The sequence below is a fragment of the Apium graveolens genome, chromosome 3, assembly GCF_009905375.1.
Source record: "Apium graveolens cultivar Ventura chromosome 3, ASM990537v1, whole genome shotgun sequence".
In the NCBI taxonomy this organism is placed as follows: domain Eukaryota; kingdom Viridiplantae; phylum Streptophyta; class Magnoliopsida; order Apiales; family Apiaceae; genus Apium; species Apium graveolens.
The window spans coordinates 372,945-395,784 of NC_133649.1; the positions used below are offsets into that span (position 1 = coordinate 372,945).

Genomic DNA, 22,840 nt, shown 5'->3' on the forward strand with positions numbered 1-22,840 from the left:
CATGAAAAATTTGGTAATCGGTTATTCGGTACCGTATTTGAGTTTATATAATACTTGAGTTTATATAATATACGGGATTGTTTTTTTTATTTATGTTATTCATGATATTTTCTCAAAACTTAAATGGAGACAGTTCGTTCATAGGTGTAATGACATTGGAATAAGACAAAATAATATATGTTATTTATTCTGAATAAAAAAAAATTATACTATTGGACGTGATTAATATAAATTTAAAACAAACTAAATATAACTTCTTAAATTTAGTCGGTGCAATGAATTTCGGTTTAAAATAAAATAATGACTACTTAGCTAAAAAATTATACTCATTATGTCCCCCTAGTAGTATATATTGGAGGACGGGGGCTTGACACACATTTTAAGACACCTTTAAATTATAGATCCGTAAACAGTTTTTAAAACTTTTTTTTGTTCCGAATAAAAATTTTTTGTTTAAAGTTTAATAAAAAAATCAAAAATAAATAATAAAATTATACTTTATATTCACTTTAAAATTCGTGTCGAATATTGAAAAAAGAGTGTATTCCGTCAATCGAAATAATAGCACCTGGTTAAAATAAAATAACTTAAACTATTCATCAGACTAAAAAATTATACAACCCATCCGCGGTAAAATAATATTAAAATCAAAATAAAATTCAACCAATTTATACAAAATAATATGTACTATTCATATGAGTTAAACAAAAGTCTATATTTATCTCGGTTTAAACTAAATTAAAATCAAATTAAATATTATTAGTTGAATTTGATCATATAATGGGTCTGAGGATAAAATAATTTTAAATTAAATTAATTATGATTCACATACTTTTGAACCAGGATAAAACTTATCGTTTAATTAAAAAATAATTATATTTGTAAACACACATAAAAATAACAATAATACTATATGTTTCAATTTGAAATATTTCTTTTCAAAGTTATATACATTTAAATAAAACTATCGAATTATATTCTTATATAAATATATATAAGGGGATTTTATCCAAATTTTTATTAGTTATGACAGTGTACCGATTTAATATGGACACTTAGATCTTTTTGTAAATTTTTATTAGTTATGACAGTGTAGCAATTTTATCCAAAAGAATAAGACGTGAGGAATGAACTCGCTAAACAAGAACTTGTTAAAAATTGTTTCGTAGACAAAATTATTTATACCAATAATTTAGATTATCAGTTTTTAAGTTTTGGGAAAAATAATTTACTTGTCAATAAGGCTTTTCCTGATAAAATGAATTAATTGTAACTAAATTTAATATTATAAGATGTCGTTCATATAATTTTTATTCAATTTAACATTAATTAATAAGATTTTCCCTATATTTTGTTTTTGTAAAAAATTATAAGATTTTTAATTTTATATGAAAAAAGGAAAGTACTATTTACAAGTAGCATCAATTGAGCATAAAATAAAAGTTGATCTAAAATTTGATATTACGACTCATTGCATAAGTATTTTTTTTTCTTTTTTTATTGAAGTATGTGTTTCTTTATTTTTTTGTCTAAGTATGTATTCTTTCTTATTTTAACATTAATTAATAATTTATTTAATAGTTAATATTAATGTCAGTCTATAATAGTTAACACACCTAATTTATTGTCGGAGAAATTAAGAAAAGTAAACAACTTTCCATGTAGTTGCTTACTTGGCACAGGTGATATTATACCAACGGCGCTAGGAAGACACTAGGACTAACAACCGAATAACTAAGATTTATTACAAATAAACAAATTGTATTAAATTAAATTAGAATCCAAATAGAAGTTCTTAAACCCAGCCCATAAACCCAGCTCACGTACTATATAAACATTAATAATTTTGAATCATTAACAACATTAGAGAATTGTCACAGACTCACGATGGACAGAGAGGAATGTGACATTTGCGAAGGACTAAAGGTAGGGTTTCGCTTTGCGCCTTCACCACACGAAGTCTTGCTCCAATATCTCATCCCTATGATCCAAAAACAACCACTCCCCTGCGATCGTATCATCAAACAAGCTGATGTTTACGGAGCCTCGACGCAATGCGAAGTTTTCAGAGACGATGATCTCTTCTGGCAGTCAGCATCATCCGGCAAGAAGAAGACTATTTACGTGTTCACTAAGTTGTCCAAGAACGGTAAGCGTGTTTCGAGGAGAGCTGGTCGTGGCACTTGGGTTGGTCAGAGTAATAAAATGATTAAGGACAAGAAGAGTAATGAGGTTCTTGGAAGCAGAGGAGCTTTTACGTACAAAATCGACAAGAAGGTGAGTAGTAATGGTGAGAGTGGTGATAAGTGGTGCATGTATGAGTATACTCTGGATGATAAATTTTCGAAAAAACTTGGTTTACCAGAATCAGTTCAAGACTATGCGATATGCGAGATTATTAAGCGAGGTGATGATAATGCCAGCGAGTACTCTGTTAATCTACTGGAATCATCTAATCAATATGATACTGATTCTTCAGTGCTTATGGGCGAAGTTAATCTGTTAATTGATATGACTCTTGAAGCTGAAAATCAGGAGTCAAAATCAATTATGCTATAATTAAGGACCATGAATATTCTGCTGATTGTTTGCTGTTTTTAATGTATTAGTTGAGCATAATTTTCTGCAATAATGCTGCTGTTATGCAGTATAAATAAGCCTATCTTTATCAATAAAATTATTCAAGCATTTCATGATCATGTTTTCTCTTATACACTAGTCTATAACTTTTTTAATATCCTACATTGTGGTATCAGAGCTTTAATCTCAAGGGACCTGTGAGATTAAAGACCAGCCCTCAAACACATACACACAAAAATAAACCTGATGGATTCTGAGCACTTTAACAGCATTACACCACCTACGTTTGATGGTGAAAACTATCATATTTGGGCAGCTAGAATGGAAGCATATCTGGAGGCAAATGATCTATGGGAACCGGTTGAAGAGGATTATGAACTTCCTGCTTTAGCTAATAATCCAACCATGGCTCAGATGAAGCATCATAAGGAAAGGAAGACAAAAAAATCAAAGGCAAGGGCTGTTTTGTTTTCTGCTGTCTCATCAGATATATTCACAAGGATTATGACAATGAAGACCTCATTTGAAATCTGGAATTTTCTCAAAAGCGAATACGAAGGAGATGAAAGAATTAAAGGAATGCAAGTGCTGAATCTGGTCAGAGAATTTGAGATGCAAAGAATGAGAGAATCAGAAACAATCAAGGTATATTCTGATAGACTTCTTGGAATTGCTAACAAAGTTAAACTCCTTGGTACTGATTTTCCAGACTCTAGAATTGTTCAAAAGATACTTGTCACACTTCCCGAGAAGTTTGAGGTTACGATTTCAGCATTGGAAAACTCTAAAGATCTATCAACCATTACGTTGGCTGAGTTGCTGAATGCATTAAAAGCACAAGAACAAAGGAGACTCATGAGGCAAGAAGGAACTGTGGAAGGTGCTTATCAAGCCAAATCATTCAGCAAAGATGGTGGTAAAAACAGAAACTGGCAGAATAAGAACAAACCTGGTGGTTTTGCAAGCATTGAAAGCAATCAAAATAACAACGCTCAAGTTTTTCCACCTTGCTCTTACTGCAAAAAAACTAATCATCCTCCAAACAGATGTTGGTGGAGACCAGATGTAAAATGCCACAAATGCGGTCAGCTGGGACACATGGAAAAGATTTGTAAGTCACAGCAAGTGGAAGCTAAGACTGCTGAAAATCAATATCAGGATGAAGAGCAGTTGTTTGTAGCATCATGTTTTTCTGCTCATAATTCTACAAAAAGATGGCTTATAGATAGTGGTTGTACAAACCACATGACATATGATCGGGAACTCTTTAAAGATCTTAACGAGGCTATTGTTTCTAAGGTCAGAGTTGGGAATGGAGCATATATTGCAGTAAAAGGCAAAGGAACTGTTGAAATTCAATGTAATACAGGTTTGAAATTAATTTCTGATGTCTTGTATGTTCCTGATATTGATCAAAACCTCTTAAGTGTTTCTCAGTTGACAGAAAAAGGTTACAAGGTGTTATTTGATGACAATCAATGCGTTATTAAAGATGCAAAAGGTGTAGATATATTCAAAGCTCAAATGAAAGGGAAAACTTTCGCCTTGGATTTGACAAAACTAGAACAGACTGATGTACATGAAGAGGAGGCTTTTGTACACAAAGAGGATAACACAATGTTATGGCACAAAAGATTGGGGCACTTTCATCATGCAGCTATACTCTTTATGGAAAAGAACAATATGGCGAGAGGATTGCCTGCACTAGGAGAGGAACCACCTAAATGTGTTGCATGTCAGTATGGAAAGCAAAGTAGACTTCCTTTTCAGCAAAATAGTGCTTGGAGGGCCACAGAGAAGCTGCAATTGATACACACAGATGTGGCAGGACCAATGAGTACACCATCATTAAATGGTAGTAAGTACTATATTGCATTTATAGATGATTACTCGAGAATGTGTTGGATTTATTTCATGAAACAAAAATCTGAAGTTGCCGATATCTTTGCTACTTTCAAAGCTTGGGTTGAGACTCAAACTAGCAGCAAAATTATAATGATTAGATCCGATAATGGTACTGAATATACCTCTGAAAAATTTAACAAGTTTTGTAGAGATGCAGGCATTGAGCATCAGTTGACAGCACCTTACACTCCTCAACAGAACGGAGTCGTGGAAAGAAAAAATCGGACAATTATGGAGATGGCAAGGTGTTTACTTCACGACAAAGGATTGCCAAAGAAATTTTGGGCTGAGGCTGCGAATACAGCGGTTTTTTTTACTAAACAGACTGCCAACAAAAGCTTTGAGTAAGATGACTCCGTTTGAAGTATGGTATAAATTCAAACCCAAGTTGCTTAATTTGAAAACATTTGGTTGCTTATGTTTCTCTCATATTCCTCAAGTTAAAAGAGACAAATTGGACAAGAAATCAGATGTTGGAATATTTGTGGGTTACACCTCAAATGCCTACAGGATCTACCAACCACAAAGCAACAAAATTGTCACCAGCAGAGATGTTTATTTTCTTGAGTCAGAAAGCTGGAAGTGGGAAAATGAAAAGCAGGTTGAGATTCAAGAAGAAAACGAAAATGTGGATGATGAACCTGTTAAAGGTACCAGGCTACTTTCAGAAATTTATCAAAAATGCAATGTTGCCTTGATGGAACCTGCAGAGTACGAAGCAGCTGCAACTGATCAGAAGTGGATAGATGCAATGAAGGAGGAGCTGAAAATGATTGAAAAAAATCAGACATGGGAATTGGTGGATAGGCCTAAACACAAGAAAGCTATAGGCGTCAAGTGGGTTTATAGAACCAAGTTCAATCCTGATGGTTCTATAAACAAGTACAAGGCAAGACTTGTTGTTAAGGGGTATGCTCAGATTTATGGGGTGGATTTTTCAGAAACATTTGCTCCGGTTGCGAGGATGGAAACTATAAGAATGTTGTTAGCTCTCGCTGCACAAAAGGGTTGGACAGTACACCAAATGGACGTCAAATCAGCGTTTTTGAATGGTGTGTTAGAGGAAGAAATTTTCGTCGAGCAACCAGAAGGGTTTGTTTGTAAAGGACAAGAGGACAAGGTATATCGACTGATAAAAGCTTTATACGGCTGTAGACAAGCACCAAGGACATGGTACAGCAGAATTGACACTCATTTGTTAAGCTTGGGCTTTGTTAAGAGTCTAAGTGAAGCCACACTTTATGTCAAGAAATCAGATTTTGAAATTCTTGTTGTATCGTTATACGTTGATGATTTACTTGTAACAGGCAGCAATTTGAAGCAGATTGACAACTTTAAAGAAGAAATGAAGGCTGCGTTCGAGATGACAGATCTCGGAAAAATGACTTTTTTTCTTGGCATGGAAGTGCAGCAAAATACTAATGAGATTTTCATATGTCAAAAGAAATACGCCAAGGAAATTCTCAAAAAGTTTAACATGGATGAATGCAAGCCTACTACAACCCCAATGAATAACAAAGAAAAGTTTTGTGAAAAAGATGGTGCTCCTAAAACTGATGAAGGACTTTACAGAAGTTTAATTGGATGCTTGATGTATCTGACGATAACTAGACCAGATATTATGAATGCTGTAAGTATCCTCTCAAGATATATGCATTGTGCTAGTGAAATTCATTTTCAAGCAGGAAAAAGAATTTTACGATATGTTAAAGGTACAATTGATTATGGAGTAAAGTTTAGCAAAGTTGAGAATTTTAGACTCCATGGTTATGCTGATAGCGACTTAGCTGGATGTGAAGATGATATGAAAAGCACATTAGGTTATTGTTTTAGCTTTGGTTCTGGAATGTTCTCTTGGAGTTCAAAAAAGCAAGAAATAACTGCTCAATCCACAGCTGAAGCAGAGTTTATAGCCGCTGTTGCTGCTGCAAATCAGGCCTTATGGTTAAGGAAACTCATGATGGACTTACACATGAATCAACAAGAAGGCACAATTATATTTGTGGACAACCAATCTGCAATTTCAATTGCTGATAAGCCAGTATTTCATGACAAGACAAAACATTTCAAAATTAAGTTTTATTTCTTAAGAGAAGTCCAGAGTGAAGGGGAAGTGCAACTGATTCACTGCAGTTCAGAAAATCAGACTGCTGACATTCTCACAAAGGCTCTTTCAAAAAGTAGATATGAAATCTTGAGGCATAAGCTTGGTGTTTGCAGCTCCAGAGTCAAGGAGGAGTGTTAATTGATATGACTCTTGAAGCTGAAAATCAGGAGTCAAAATCAATTATGCTATAATTAAGGACCATGAATATTCTGCTGATTGTTTGCTGTTTTTAATGTATTAGTTGAGCATAATTTTCTGCAATAATGCTGCTGTTATGCAGTATAAATAAGCCTATCTTTATCAATAAAATTATTCAAGCATTTCATGATCATGTTTTCTCTTATACACTAGTCTATAACTTTTTTAATATCCTACATAATCAGATACTAACAGATTCACAACGAGTTCCCAACATTATTGATACTTATTCTCCGATGCATGTGGGCGAAGTTAATCAGATAGTCCCGGTTGCACAAGGAGTTCCCAACACTGATCACGAGCCTTGGTTCGATGCTGATTTTTCAATGCCTATGGGTGAATTTAATCAGATACTACCTGTTGCAGAAGGAGTTCCCAACATTGATGACGAGTCTTGGATTGATGATATTGATTTTACAATGCCTATGGGTGAATTTGATCAGATACTACCTGTTGCAGAAGGAGTTCCCTACCTTGATCATGAGCCTTGGATTGATACTTATTCTTCGATGCCTGGGGGTGAAGTTAATCAGATACTACCAGTTGCACAAGGAGTTCCCAACATCGATCACGGCCCTTGGATTGATACTGATTTTTCAATGCCCATGGGAGAATTTAATCAGATACTACCTGTTGATCAGCAAGGAGTACTTCCCAACATTGATTACGAGCCTTGGATTGTCGATGACAGAAATTATTCGCAACCAGCAAATCCTCAACATGTTATCAATCAGAATAATCCTAATATTTTAATGCTTCCTGGAGAGACTGATCAACCAATCCCGGTTGCAGAAGGAGTTATCCACAATGTTCCTGCACCGGATTATCAACCTGAGACTGTAATCGGGAACAATCAATCATCAGCGACTATTCCATTGATGGATGAAGGTGAGCTCGAATCACTAGTTTCGCTTTTTGCTTCATTACCAGGGGAAGATTTCGACGACTACATGCAGAGAAGCTCGATGAAGTGAATTTGACAAACAAGAAAGTAAAACAAGGGAACCAATTACACAAAACAATGTTTGTTTAGGGTTCTCTTAAGTAGTGCAGTATCTTTTTCCTACATTAGGAGTTTTTTGCTTTTGAAATACTTTTAGGTTTTCTATTCCAACATTGTTGTAATTGGTGGTGTTATTTAAACTTTCATTTAGCTTTTGCAGTTTCATATTTCTACCTGTTTACATAATTTTCATCTTAAATTTCATGTAATCTCTTGATTCGGTATATCTACTACTCTGCTTTCATTTAATAACTCTATCCTGTTTCAAGTTGAAAGCTTTTGTCAAGGACATCAGCAAGGCAACAATTTAAATGCGAACAATCTAATCTTTGCGAAGGCTTGCAAGAGTTATTCCCCCACACTTTGCATTAGGTTTGCTACTTTCTTTTGTGAAGTATATTGTCTCTTCAGGGGCATTATTTCAAACTTTTATCAAGAGATTGATTTTATCTGGATAACCTCTATTCTTGACAAATGTTGTCTCAAGAGAATTTCTAAATGACTGAGAGCTAAAAGTATGTGACCCGATCTTGTTTGATTTACTTTCCTCCATTGAAGGAGGCAAAGTATAAAAAGGATTTTCCATGTAAGGTTTACACGGTTTCTCTTTGGAGGGTAGTGCTTTTCTTACATTCTGCATTTCACAAGTCTGCTTGTCTAGAGCTTGTATTAGATGCTCTTTAGGAATAATTAGGACCATATCCTTTCCTTTCTCTCTGCATTTCAAAAGCATACAGCACTGAAATTCCTACCTATCTGTTTCCAACTAAGTTCAACTCGTTTCGGCTACAGAAGGTTCTGAGTTCAGACTCGTTGAACAAAATTAGTTACATAGTAGTATAAAGGCATTGTAGGGGTAAGTGTTTTTATCAGTAAGGTCATGAGAAATAAAGAACTGCCAAAACATCGATTAAAAATTTAATCTACGGTTCCATTAAAGTCGAAACAGCACAATCATTTGATCATGGTACTCCTGTATGTGCTTTAGATTTCATGAAGTTCTGACTTCTGAGTTCTGACTCGAAAACAAGCTCCCTACAAAAATAAGGATAATACTGCGTTATTATGAATTTCTCTTCAACAAGTCGACGCTTTAACTAATTACAACAATTCACACCTATGCAATGATGAAAAGTGAAAACAATGCCTCTACTTTGTCAAAGAAAACATTCCCCTTGTTCTGTATAAGCACTGTTTAATACTAATCAACAACACAATACAAGCAGATTAAGGTATTCAAATGTGTAGCAGCAGCCCACTTTAGGAGAAGGAAGAATTGCAGAAAGAATAAAGCCGATGTAGAACTTATATTCAACGAATGTAGCGATGATTGTCGTATACAAATGACATTCTTGGCGTAGTTATAGTGCATATACTTTTTCTCAGGTAAACGGCCAAAAGAATGGCATTAGGACTAATATGCATTGGTTTGATCCCACTATTTAGTTTTTTGGGTAGGATGTAGTCATATCCTTTGACCTCTATAGTATCGGTCTTCATACCTTTTAACATTTTTTCTTAGTAAAAGACGTTTTTACCCTCCGATATTGGCCGATATGTCGTTTTATCTCCGAAAATGGCTAAAAGGAACGATACCTAATACTACAGGGGTTAAAATGTATGACTTCATACTTTTGAGGCTGAATACTTTAGGGGTCAAAAGGTCATTAAGCCTAGGAGTTTTTTGCTTTTGAAATACTTTTAGGTTTTCTATTCCAACATTGTTGTAATTGGTGGTGTTATTTAAACTTTCATATAGCTTTTGCAGTTTCATATTTCTACCTGTTTACATAATTTTCATCTTAAATTTCATGTAATCTCTTGATTCAGTATATCTACTACTCTGCTTTCATTTAATAACTCTCAAACCCAATTTTCTTTTTCACTATGAGGCGAATATTTTATTTGCAGAAGGTGATAAAGTCTGGACTTCATGTACAATGATTCTGGTTGAGGTTTTCGTCGATGGCGGTTGTGACAAACAAGACGTTTTCTGCAACTTCTCTTCACATCATCAAACTCCCAAGAGAATGGAATCTGCAGCAGTTGATAAAGTAAAACTCGGTTATTAGTGATTATGTCGAGTGTGGTGTTCATTGCTAGGCTAATAGGGAACACAGTTAGAACCGAACACTAACAGAAAATAAATGAGCGAATGAAGAAAGTAAGACCTGATAAGAGTATAGAAGGGATGCATATTTAGGCAATTTTGATTAGTTTTACTGGTTTTTGTAGTTAAAAGTTGCGAGCAGCCTTGTTCTTTGGAAGATCCATCTCGTGTTAGTATTTTCATAATTATAGGCATTACATCTATTCCAGAGAAAAGTTTAAGATTATAGCAAGATAACGTGCAACCTATATATCCTCTCTAGCATTCATCCACATGTTATTATAATTAGTAGAGAACTAATTGAAACAATCCACGTGTTTTGAACAAAATAGAATGAAAGATATCATAAAAGAACTGACACCGGAGCAGAGATATGGCTTGATTCATACTCAGAAAGCCTCACCTGCTGCATTGCTGGCAGTACCTTTGCTCTCTGCCTTTACTTATCAGAACAGGGATCTTTGAGTGACCCTCGCAAACCCTGTGGCGCCTATGGTACTCCCTGCACTTATTGAGGTCTTCCAAACACCCATCCACTAAACACATTGCCTTTTTTGCGTAACTGAAAGCACATACCTTCTTCGATTCTAAAGGTAATGGCAGTGATGGTAACCCCTTTGGCCCCTGCAATCTGTCCATTGCTCCATCTCGCACATCTCCTAATGTACTTGGTCTTTGATCATAGCAAATCATCACCATTCTTTGACAATCACGCATACGCTACCATTAATTACACACTTTAATTGATTTTCTTTGTTTTGTTTTTTTTTGTCTTGTTAACTCAACAAGTTATAAATCAGAATAATCCTAATATTCCAATGCTTCCTGGTGAGACTTATCAACCAATCCCGTTTGCAGAAGGAGTTATCCACAATGTTCCTGTGCCCGATTATCAACCTGGCACTGCAAACAGGAACAATCAATCATCAGCGACTATTCCATTGATGGACGAAGGTGAGCTCGAATCACTAGTATCGCTTTTTGCTTCATTACCAGGGGAAGATTTCAACGACTACATGTAGAGAAGCTCGATGAAGTGAATTTGACAAACAAGAAAGTAAAACAAGGGAACCAACTACACAAAACAATGTTTGTTTAGGGTTCTCTTAAGTAGTGCAGTATCTTTTTCCTACATTAGGAGTTTTTTGCTTTTGAAATACTTTTAGGTTTTCTATTCCAACATTGTTGTAATTTGTGGTGTTATTTAAACTTTCATTTAGCTTTTGCAGTTTCATATTTCTACCTGTTTAGATAATTTTCATCTTAAATTGCATGTAATCTCTTGATTCAGTATATCTACTACTCTGCTTTAATTTAATAACTCTATCATGTTTCAAGTTGAAAACTTTTGTCAAGGCAACAATTTAAATGTGAACGATCTAATCTTTTAAAACCTAATGGATGAGATCATGGTTCTCTAGGTTTGCTCACTGAAGTAGATTTCCCTATATATTGCCTACAAATTCGATAATGTTATATAAATTTAAGAACTTTTTCTACTGATACAACATGACAGAGTTCACAATGTTAAAGACAATTTAAAAATCTCAAATTTTCGGTAATTGAGCGTAATGCTACAAAAAGTGAAGAATTAGAGAGTCTAAAAGTGAGATTTAACCGTACCATCACCGATTTTTTCACAAAATTCTACGACCTCCAAATGTTAAAGATGGATCCGCCATAGCGCATGAACGCATATGTATACACGTTTCAGGCCTTCTGGGCCTGATGTATTGATAGTGGCTCTATGGCTGTACACTACTGACACTAAGTTGGTGCCTGGTGGGAGATCAGAATTGGAAAATTGGATGCCTTTGGAAACGTGTATTTGTTTGGGCATGTTTTGGCTAGAGATTGCTATAAATTCCATGATCTCTCTAATCCACAGTACACAGATCAAAATTTTCCGAAAAGTAGTGTGAGGCATGGAGTCATGGAAATATTATGTGCAGTCAATAGCATGGTGGAACATGAATACATTCATCCCAGAAATTAACAGTGCTGCACATAATTCAAAATAAAGCAAGCACATCAATTACATTGGCAGAGACATCATTACATAGAATCCTTAACATCACTGTTAATCCAACAACAAAAGAACAAGAAACTTATACTGAGGATGTAAAAGCTAGCTTAAGAATTCCCTGAAGAATTAGTCTCAGGTCCACTTCCTCTGGTGGGCGGTCGCCTCGGAGGCGGTCGGAAACGTATTGTCATGTCTTCCTGTATAAATTCGAGGACAGATAAATACAACAAAATTACAGTGATCGAACTAGAATCTTAAAATATTTGTGACAAAATACATAAGTGTAAGGAAACAATTAAAATTTCAAGATAGTCGAGATTAAAAAAATAATTCAATTTATTTACGAGGTTAGTCGAGTTTTAGCCTCCCCTGGTTCCATCCCGGGATTGAGGAGGTTAGCACACATTAACCGACTCCTGTAACCATATTTTTGTTTTGTTTGGGAGAAGGTCAATTTGTGACAATTAAACCTCATATGCTATTGTGGATATGAATGCAAAGTGTGAGTTGATGGATGAAGTGAGTAAAGTGACTGAGAGGATGAAGGTGATGGATGTTGTTTCTTGGACTGCAATGGTTACTGGGTATTTTCAGGTTGGGAGGTTTGAAGATGCTTTGAGCTTGTTTGAGATGATAAAAGTGGAGAAGAGGTTTGGTATTGACGGGAAGTGGAATATCAAGATTGGAGAGGATGGATTTTGGTTGCGTTTAGGCGATTTTTGCTCTGATTTTAGTTAATTTCATGGTTACTTTTGTGATATTAGTATTGGCCCTGCAGGCACACTTATTTTTCGTCATTTGCAACCACTTGCAACTTATTTTGCAACTAAATGTTATTTTCAACATATTTTTTCAAATTTGCATTTGTGGTTGCATATATGGTTGCTAGCAGTGGTAGGTATGGTTGCAAATACAACCTTCATCTTTAAGTTAACCTTTGGATAAGACATACTTCAGTTTATGCCAAGTATCTCAACACTGATCACAATAACAAGTTATGCTATGTAAAAGATTCCTTAGAAGAGGGTCACGTTTTAGATTCTGATACAGTAATCTCCCATGAACAAAAGTGTCAAATAGGTAAAACCATAATTAGTAGTTGATTCTTCCAAGTATTAAAATAATAAAATGATATGCAATGTGGAAACTAATAAGTAAGCACACAAAGAGGGATTACTTAAAGTACCTATGATAATGATCATCATCAAAATCATAACCAATGGCCTCGTCAGAGCAATTAGTTAGCATCTTTAAGTTATGCTTTTCTCATCAATGCTATTTTTATGTCTGATCATACATACCCCAAGTATCTCAACACTGATCACACTAACATTTGAGTAATTGTTTAGAGGTTCACCAATTCCATAATTGGGTTTTAGAAACGTGAGTAAGACTGTAACATTTGCGGTTACATCTAAAGTTACATATTTTATGTATTAGATAAATTTTTAATTTTTAAAGTTGCATATGTGGTTGAAATCTAGGTTTAAATTATTTCTATAAGGTTAATTTACAGTTATGGTAAGATTACATTTAGAGTTACATAATGGTTATATTAGATATTAATAATCTTGTAATTTTTATAGTTGCATATGTTGTTGAATTCTAGGTTTCAAACATGTATATAAGGTTGCATTAAACATGTTATATTTAGGATTGCATAAGTAGTTTCATAAAAAGTTACAAACAATATTGTATGTTGCTTTTTATAACAACATAATATTAAATGTGTTGCATTTGAGGTTTCTTTGAGTTGCAAATGTAATAGAGGTATCTAGTTGAGATTTCTTTGAGTTGTATTTGTAGTTGAATAATGGGTTTATAGTTTCGTATTTATATGAGTTGCACCAGTAGTTGAATTTTGGATTTCTTTGAGTTACAAATGTAGTTGCAGTTAAGGTTTCTAGTTGAATTTGAGATTTATTTGAGTTGTATATGCAGTTGCTCATAGTTGCTCATAGGATCTCTCAATGATATTGTCGCAACCGTAAACTAGTGAACTAGTTTGAAATAAGTTTTAGAAAATGCACAACCTAACTATTGAATACACCAAAATCTTCGATGTAAGTAATATGACCAAGAGCAATTTCAGATAAATCTTAAATCAAATTTAGAACCAAATTATAATTTAATCTTGGACCCTAATTTAATAATTTTGTAATATTTAGAGTTCAATAATTCCGTACTGGGTTTTAGAAACTTTTATAAGACTGTAATATAACATACAACGATTTTATAATTTATAATTTAACCCTAAACCCTACAATCCAAACATTTTATGCTAAACATTGAGTTTCATAATATGTTTACATATTAAATTTTAAATATTTTGTAATTTCATATGTGGTTGCAATCTAGGATGAATATCATGTGTATAAGGTTGTATAATATGTTTAATATCAAAATCTATCACATTAGGTTGTTTATCATGCATGCTTTTTTATTAGACTTAGAGTGTATGGAGAGGTTGCATTGAGAGTTACATAAGTGGTTGCATAAATAATGTCACAAATATTATATGCAATGTTGCTTTTGTGGTTGCATTGAGAGTTGAATCATGTACATAAGGTTGCATAAAGAGTTCAATATGTAGAACTATCACAAGATGGTATAGTACAAATGCTTTCATAAACCTTTTAATCATATTTCTTATTCAAATAAAAATGAAGCCAAAACTGAATTTGTGTTATACAACATGAAACAACTATTTTATGCCAATTGGTGTTTCCTTGGCTTCATAAATCTGAAATTTTGATAAATCTCGATGGTGTTTGTCAATGATCACCTCGTCTTTCTTGTGATGTATAATATCTTCTTCTACTGTTTTTCAATTGGTATTTGTAGTATTTCTAAGAAAACTAGGTCCGCGTAATCTACTTAATCTCCAATCATTATGGTATTTACTTCATCACTGATATCATCTGTTGCGTTTGATGGTATAACCCATTATATTTGAATTTCAACACGTCAATATTTGTTATCCTTTCACTATTAAAGATGGTAGATGATAGTTCCGTAACCGAGTTTTCAATTATTATTCACAAAGGGTATTTGTTGAAGTCTGTTTCCCTACTTGTGCTCTTTATAGAATAGCCATTAAAGATCGTCAAAAATTGTGAAAGGAGAACATGCCTAACAATGAAAATTGCACAACCAAAGAACATGTTAGGTGACATAATTTATAGGAATTTATCAATTCATATATAACATAGTTGAAGATATCAATTGCAATCACAAACTGCTAAAATGCAGGAAAAAAATAACATCTAGGCTTTTTAAAAATATATGCAACTAAATACAGAACATTTTTCCAGAATCAATTGCATTAGCAAAGTCATAAATTGAAAAACGAGGTAAACCATGTATTTTTCGGACATAAACAAATTCATCACATTGTTCAACATGTATTGCTGCATGTAATTCCTTAAATTAAAGTACATCTAGATGAGGTGTTTTAAGCATCAACTAATGCACCAATTTGACTTATTTTTAAAAAGTATCAAAATGTAGCCAATAAATACATTACATGCTTAAAAACTTTTACTGCAACCTAAACTTCATAAAATGGATCTCCATGTAATTTTTGCAAGTACTAATTAATTCCTATTTTGGAATAATTTTTTTAAAGTTATACAACTTATAACTGATTGCACAAATGCTTTGATAAATGACAAGATCATTGCAAACCGATCCTCCTAAACTTAAAGGAGCTCTCGATTTTCCTCAACCATAACTAATACAATAGTTTAAGTTAATTATTGCAAAGTTCGCAACCTAGTGACTGAGTACACAAATGTTTTGACAAGATTGTTGCAACCTGAACTTCCTAAATTGCAAGAACCTCTCGATGTAATTTTTAAAAACATAAACCAATAAAATAGTTCTAGTTAACTATTCAAAATTGTGCAACCTAACGACTGAATTCACAAATCCTTTAACAATAAAATTGAAACCTGAACCTCGTAAATTACAAGGGCATCTAGATGATCCTTTCGCAACCATAAATTAATGAATTACTTTTACACTTTCTTTTTAAAATTATGCAACTTATTTAAGAACTGAATAACTACTTTTCTAGACACATCAATCGCAACAAAAAAAGAAGCTAAAATGAAACACCATTTAGCTTAGACACTTAAAAACATAATCTAATTAAAGAAATTTGTTACATATTATTCAAATTTATGCAACTTAATAGCTCAATCATATTGAAAATCAAAAACCTCTTATACAACTAAAATAATCAATTGCTCAAACTCAACAATAAACTTCATAATCCTTTCATAATACAAAACAAGTATATCTACAATTTTCATATAAAATCAGTAATTAGAAGTTACCTTTTTACGATTTGAATAAATTTGAAGAAATAGTTTGACTTTCGATATCAATGATGAAGTACAGATAAAATGTCAATTGATTTTTATGTTTGTCTTCTATGAATATGTACATAATCGAAAGAATCAATGATGTTTGTCGACGAAAAAGAAAGTTGCAGATTGTTGATGATGAAGAAATTGTGGAACGAAGTGTACGGAGGAAGTCCAATTTTCTAATTTTTTATCTTCTTGTATTGTTGTCGTATTTGTGCAATATATATTGTTTATTAACGTAGATTTGCAAATACTTTTAAAAACTGTAATTATTTTTGCAAAACTTTTCTTTTTTTAGTATATTTATGAAAAATCCCCTAAAATATAATTAAAAACAGGAAAATGAAAGAAAGAGAAGTCTATATGAACATATCAAAATATGATTTGTAAATCTCTTCTACTCAACAACTCAAGTATCTTCCACACAATATTTGAACAAAAACAATAAAAACGTATATTATTTATATGGGCTATTAAATTAATATATAAATATGATTAAAAGCTCAAGATATGAAACTGAAATATTAATATAAAAATTATTAATAAGAAAATATTTAATATTATAATTGAAAAAAATATATAAGAAATTTATTTTTATTAAAAAGTATTTATTCAAAAATATCTAACAAAATATCTCTTAAAAATTGTCACTAAACTACATTGTTGCAAAACTAATATAATATCAATGTTATAAAATTCGGGAATCGAAAGATATCGGTCGAGGTACCGATTAGAATTTATCGGAGATTTGGGATTAATCATATGCACTTTATATTTTAAATTATATTTAGTTTTAATATCCTTATTTTAGTAGTAATTTATAAGTTAATACACATTTATCATATTATATAATTATAATTATTTATGTTTAATTAAAATTCTATATTACCGATTAAGAAAAATACATAAAGATTAATCGGATTTCAAAAATCGAATCGGTATCGTGCCTTTTTGAGAATTAATCGATAAAATCGGGAATCTTTAGAATCATGGATAATAATGTATATCCGACAAAAAGAATGTATAATAATGTAAAACAAAGGTCCTTATTATATGATATGCATAAAATGGATCTTATCGAGGTTTTTGATAGTTATTGTCCATTTACTATCAGTTTATTATGGATCGTTATATCTTTAAAAAAATTGATCATGACCGTTAGATTTAAAATAAATGAATATTTTATAACCAATGATAAGTAGGTATTTTATATTAAATAGAATATCCTACCCTTTCAATGATTAAAACAAAAAATAAGTAGGTATTCTAAACCGAATATAATAATAATGCAAAATTCGTAATTACTATTTTCTTCAAATTCTAGATCATATTTGTTGAACAAAATTTATAAACCATCACTGAATTAAACATTAATTCGTGAGATTCGCATGAGCTGTAAATCGTAAAAATCTGATGTACAAAACTCAAGATAGAGCCGAAATAAAATCAAATGAAACTTAGTAATTTTTTTGTTTGTTTAAAATTTAATATAATTTTTTTACTATTTTAAATTAATGAACAATTGTTAAATAAAGAGTAAAATATTCGTGCATTGCATGGCAAAATATTAAAAATTTGGTAGTCGGTTAGTCGGTACTTATTTGAGTTTATATAATACTTGAGTTTATATAATATACGGGATTGTTTTTTTTATTTATGTTATTCATTATATTTTCTCAAAACTTAAATAGAGACAGTTCGTTCATCGGTGTAATGACATTGGAATAAGACAAAATAATATATGTTATTTATTCTGAATAAAACAAAATTATACTATTGGACGTGATTAAAATAAATTTAAAACAAACTAAATATAACTTCTTAAATTTAGTCGGTGCAATGGATTTCGGTTTAAAATAAAATAATGACTACTTAGCTAAAAAATTATACTCATTATGTCCCCCCTAGTATTATATATTGGAGGATGGGGGCTTGACACACATTTTAAGACTCGTTTAAATTATAGATCCGTAAACAGTTTTTAAAACTTTTTTTTGTTCCGAATAAAAATTTGTTGTTTAAAGTTTAATAAAAAACTCAAAAATAAATAATAAAATTATACTTTATATTCACTTTAAAATGCGTGTCGAATATTGAAAAAAGACTGTATTCCGTCAATCGAAATAATAGCACCAGGTTAAAACAAAATAACTTAAACTATTCATCGGACTAAAAAATTATACAACCCATCCGCGGTAAAATAAAATTAAAATCAAAATAAAATTCAACCAATTTAAACAAAAGTCTATATTTATCTGGGTTTAAACTAAATTAAAATCAAATTAAATATTATTAGTAGAATTTGATCATATAATGGGTCTGAGGATAAAATTATTTAAAATTAAATTAATTATGATTCACATACTTTTGAACCAGGATAAAATTATCGTTTAATTAAAAAATAATTATATTTTGTAAACACACATAAAAATAACAATAATACTATATGTTTCAATTTGAAATATTTCTTTTCAAAGTAATATATATTTAAATAAAACTATCGAATTATATTCTTATATAAATATATATAAGGGGGATTTTATCCAAATTTTTATTAGTTATGACAGTGCACCGATTTAATATGGACACTTAGATCTTTTTGTAAATTTTTATTAGTTATGACAGTGTACCGATTTTATCCAAAAGAATAAGACGTGAGGAATGAACTCGCTAAACAAGAACTTGTTAAAAATTGTTTCGTAGACAAAATTATTTATACCAATAATTTAGTTTATGAGTTTTTAAGTTTTGGGAAAAATAATTTACTTGTCAATAAGGCTTTTCCGAAAAAAATTGAATTAATTGTAACTAAATTTAATATTATAAGATGTCGTTCATATAATTTTTATTCAATTTAACATTAATTAATAAGATTTTCCCTATATTTTGTTTTTGTAAAAAATTATAAGATTTTTAATTTTATATGAAAAAAGAAAGTATTATTTACAAGTAGCATCAATTGAGCATAAAATAAAAATTGATTTAAAATTTGATATTACGACTCATTGCATAAGTATTTTTTTTCTTTTTTTATTGAAGTATGTGTTTCTTTATTTTTTTGTCTAAGTATGTATTCTTTCTTATTTTAACATTAATTAATAATTTATTTAATAGTTAATATTAATGTCAGTCTATAATAGTTAACACACCTAATTTATTGTCGGAGAAATTAAGAAAAGTAAACAACTTTCCATGTAGTTGCTTACTTGGCACATGTGATATTATACCAACGGCACTAGGAACGACACTAGGACTAACAGCGGAATAACTAAGATTTATTACAAATAAACAAATTGTATTAAATTAAATAAGAATCCAAATAGAAGTTCTTAAACCCAGCCCATAAACCCAGCTCACGTACTATATAAACATTAATAATTTTGAATCATTAACAACATTAGAGAATTGTCACAGACTCACGATGGACAGAGAGGAATGTGACATTTGCGAAGGATTAAAGGTAGGGTTTCGCTTTGCGCCTTCACCACACGAAGTCTTGCTCCAATATCTCATCCCTATGATCCAAAAACAACCACTCCCCTGCGATCGTATCATCAAACAAGCTGATGTTTACGGAGCCTCGACGCAATGCGAAGTTTTCAGAGACGATGATCTCTTCTGGCAGTCAGCATCATCCGGCAAGAAGAAGACTATTTACGTGTTCACTAAGTTGTCCAAGAACGGTAAGCGTGTTTCGAGGAGAGCTGGTCGTGGCACTTGGGTTGGTCAGAGTAATAAAAAGATTAAGGACAAGAAGAGTAATGAGGTTCTTGGAAGCAGAGGAGCTTTTACGTACAAAATCGACAAGAAGGTGAGTAGTAATGGTGAGAGTGATGATAAGTGGTGCATGTATGAGTATACTCTGGATGATAAATTTTCGAAAAAACTTGGTTTACCAGAATCAGTTCAAGACTATGCGATATGCGAGATTATTAAGCGAGGTGATGATAATGCCAGCGAGTACTCTGTTAATCTACTGGAATCATCTAATCAATATGATACTGATTCTTCAGTGCTTATGGGCGAAGTTAATCAGATACTAACAGATTCACAACGAGTTCCCAACATTATTGATACTTATTCTCCGATGCATGTGGGCGAAGTTAATCAGATAGTCCCGGTTGCACAAGGAGTTCCCAACACTGATCACGAGCCTTGGTTCGATGCTGATTTTTCAATGCCTATGGGTGAATTTAATCAGATACTACCTGTTGCAGAAGGAGTTCCCAACATTGATGACGAGTCTTGGATTGATGATATTGATTTTACAATGCCTATGGGTGAATTTGATCAGATACTACCTGTTGCAGAAGGAGTTCCCTACCTTGATCATGAGCCTTGGATTGATACTTATTCTTCGATGCCTGGGGGTGAAGTTAATCAGATACTACCAGTTGCACAAGGAGTTCCCAACATCGATCACGGCCCTTGGATTGATACTGATTTTTCAATGCCCATGGGAGAATTTAATCAGATACTACCTGTTGATCAGCAAGGAGTACTTCCCAACATTGATCACGAGCCTTGGATTGTCGATGACAGCAATTATTCGCAAGCAGCAAATCCTCAACATGTTATCAATCAGAATAATCCTAATATTTTAATGCTTCCTGGAGAGACTGATCAACCAATCCCGGTTGCAGAAGGAGTTATCCACAATGTTCCTGCACCGGATTATCAACCTGAGACTGTAATCGGGAACAATCAATCATCAGCGACTATTCCATTGATGGATGAAGGTGAGCTCGAATCACTAGTTTCGCTTTTTGCTTCATTACCAGGGGAAGATTTCGACGACTACATGCAGAGAAGCTCGATGAAGTGAATTTGACAAACAAGAAAGTAAAACAAGGGAACCAACTACACAAAACAATGTTTGTTTAGGGTTCTCTTAAGTAGTGCAGTATCTTTTTCCTACATTAGGAGTTTTTTGCTTTAAAATACTTTTAGGTTTTCTATTCCAACATTGTTGTAATTGGTGGTGTTATTTAAACTTTCATTTAGCTTTTGCAGTTTCATATTTCTACCTGTTTACATAATTTTCATCTTAAATTTCATGTAATCTCTTGATTCGGTATATCTACTACTCTGCTTTCATTTAATAACTCTATCCTGTTTCAAGTTGAAAGCTTTTGTCAAGGACATCAGCAAGGCAACAATTTAAATGCGAACAATCTAATCTTTGCGAAGGCTTGCAAGAGTTATTCCCCCACACTTTGCATTAGGTTTGCTACTTTCTTTTGTGAAGTATATTGTCTCTTCAGGGGCATTATTTCAAACTTTTATCAAGAGATTGATTTTATCTGGATAACCTCTATTCTTGACAAATGTTGTCTCAAGAGAATTTCTAAATGACTGAGAGCTAAAAGTATGTGACCCGATCTTGTTTGATTTACTTTCCTCCATTGAAGGAGGCAAAGTATAAAAAGGATTTTCCATGTAAGGTTTACACGGTTTCTCTTTGGAGGGTAGTGCTTTTCTTACATTCTGCATTTCACAAGTCTGCTTGTCTAGAGCTTGTATTAGATGCTCTTTAGGAATAATTAGGACCATATCCTTTCCTTTCTCTCTGCATTTCAAAAGCATACAGCACTGAAATTCCTACCTATCTGTTTCCAACTAAATTCAACTCGTTTCGGCTACAAAAGGTTCTGAGTTCAGACTCGTTGAACAGAATTAGTTACATAGTAGTATAAAGGCATTGTAGGGGTAAGTGTTTTTATCCGTAAGGTTATGAGTAATAAAGAACTGCCAAAACATCGATTAAAAATTTAATCTACGGTTCCATTAAAGTCGAAACAGCACAATCATTTGATCATGGTACTCCTGTATGTGCTTTAGATTTCATGAAGTTCTGACTTCTGAGTTCTGACTCGAAAACAAGCTCCCTACAAAAATAAGGATAATACTGCGTTATTATGAATTTCTCTTCAACAAGTCGACGCTTTAACTAATTACAACTATTCACACCTATGCAATGATGAAAAGTGAAAACAATGCCTTTACTTTGTCAAAGAAAAGATTCCCCTTGTTCTGTATAAGCACTGTTTAATACTAATCATCAACACAATACAAGCAGATTAAGGTATGCAAATGTGTAGCAGCAGCCCACTTTAGGAGAAGGAAGAATTGCAGAAAGAATAAAGCCGATGTAGAACTTATATTCACCGAATGTAGCGATGATTGTCGTATACAAATGACATTCTTGGCGTAGTTATAGTGCATATACTTTTTCTCAGGTAAACGACCAAAAGAATGGCATTAGGACTAATATGCATTCGTTTGATCCCACTATTTAGTTTTCTGGGTAGGATGTAGTCATATCCTTTGACCTCTATATTATCGGTCTTCATACATTTTAACATTTTTTCTTAGTAAAAGACGTTTTTACCCTCCGATATTGGCCGATATGTCGTTTTATCTCCGAAAATGGCTAAAAGGAACGATACCTAATACTACAGGGGTTAAAATGTATGAATTCATACTTTTGAGGCTGAATACTTTAGGGGTCAAAAGGTCATTAAGCCTAGGAGTTTTT

At 32.6% G+C, this 22,840-nt stretch overlaps 1 protein-coding gene across 1 annotated transcript; it reads left to right on the forward strand.

Moving 5' to 3' along the window:
- The first annotated feature begins 1,887 nt into the window (after positions 1–1,887).
- LOC141711217 (NAC domain-containing protein JA2-like) lies at positions 1,888–2,559 on the forward strand. The gene has a single exon (XM_074513626.1). The coding sequence runs from the start codon at positions 1,888–1,890 to the stop codon at positions 2,557–2,559; it is 672 nt and encodes a 223-aa protein (XP_074369727.1).
- Positions 2,560–22,840: the final 20,281 nt, after the last annotated feature.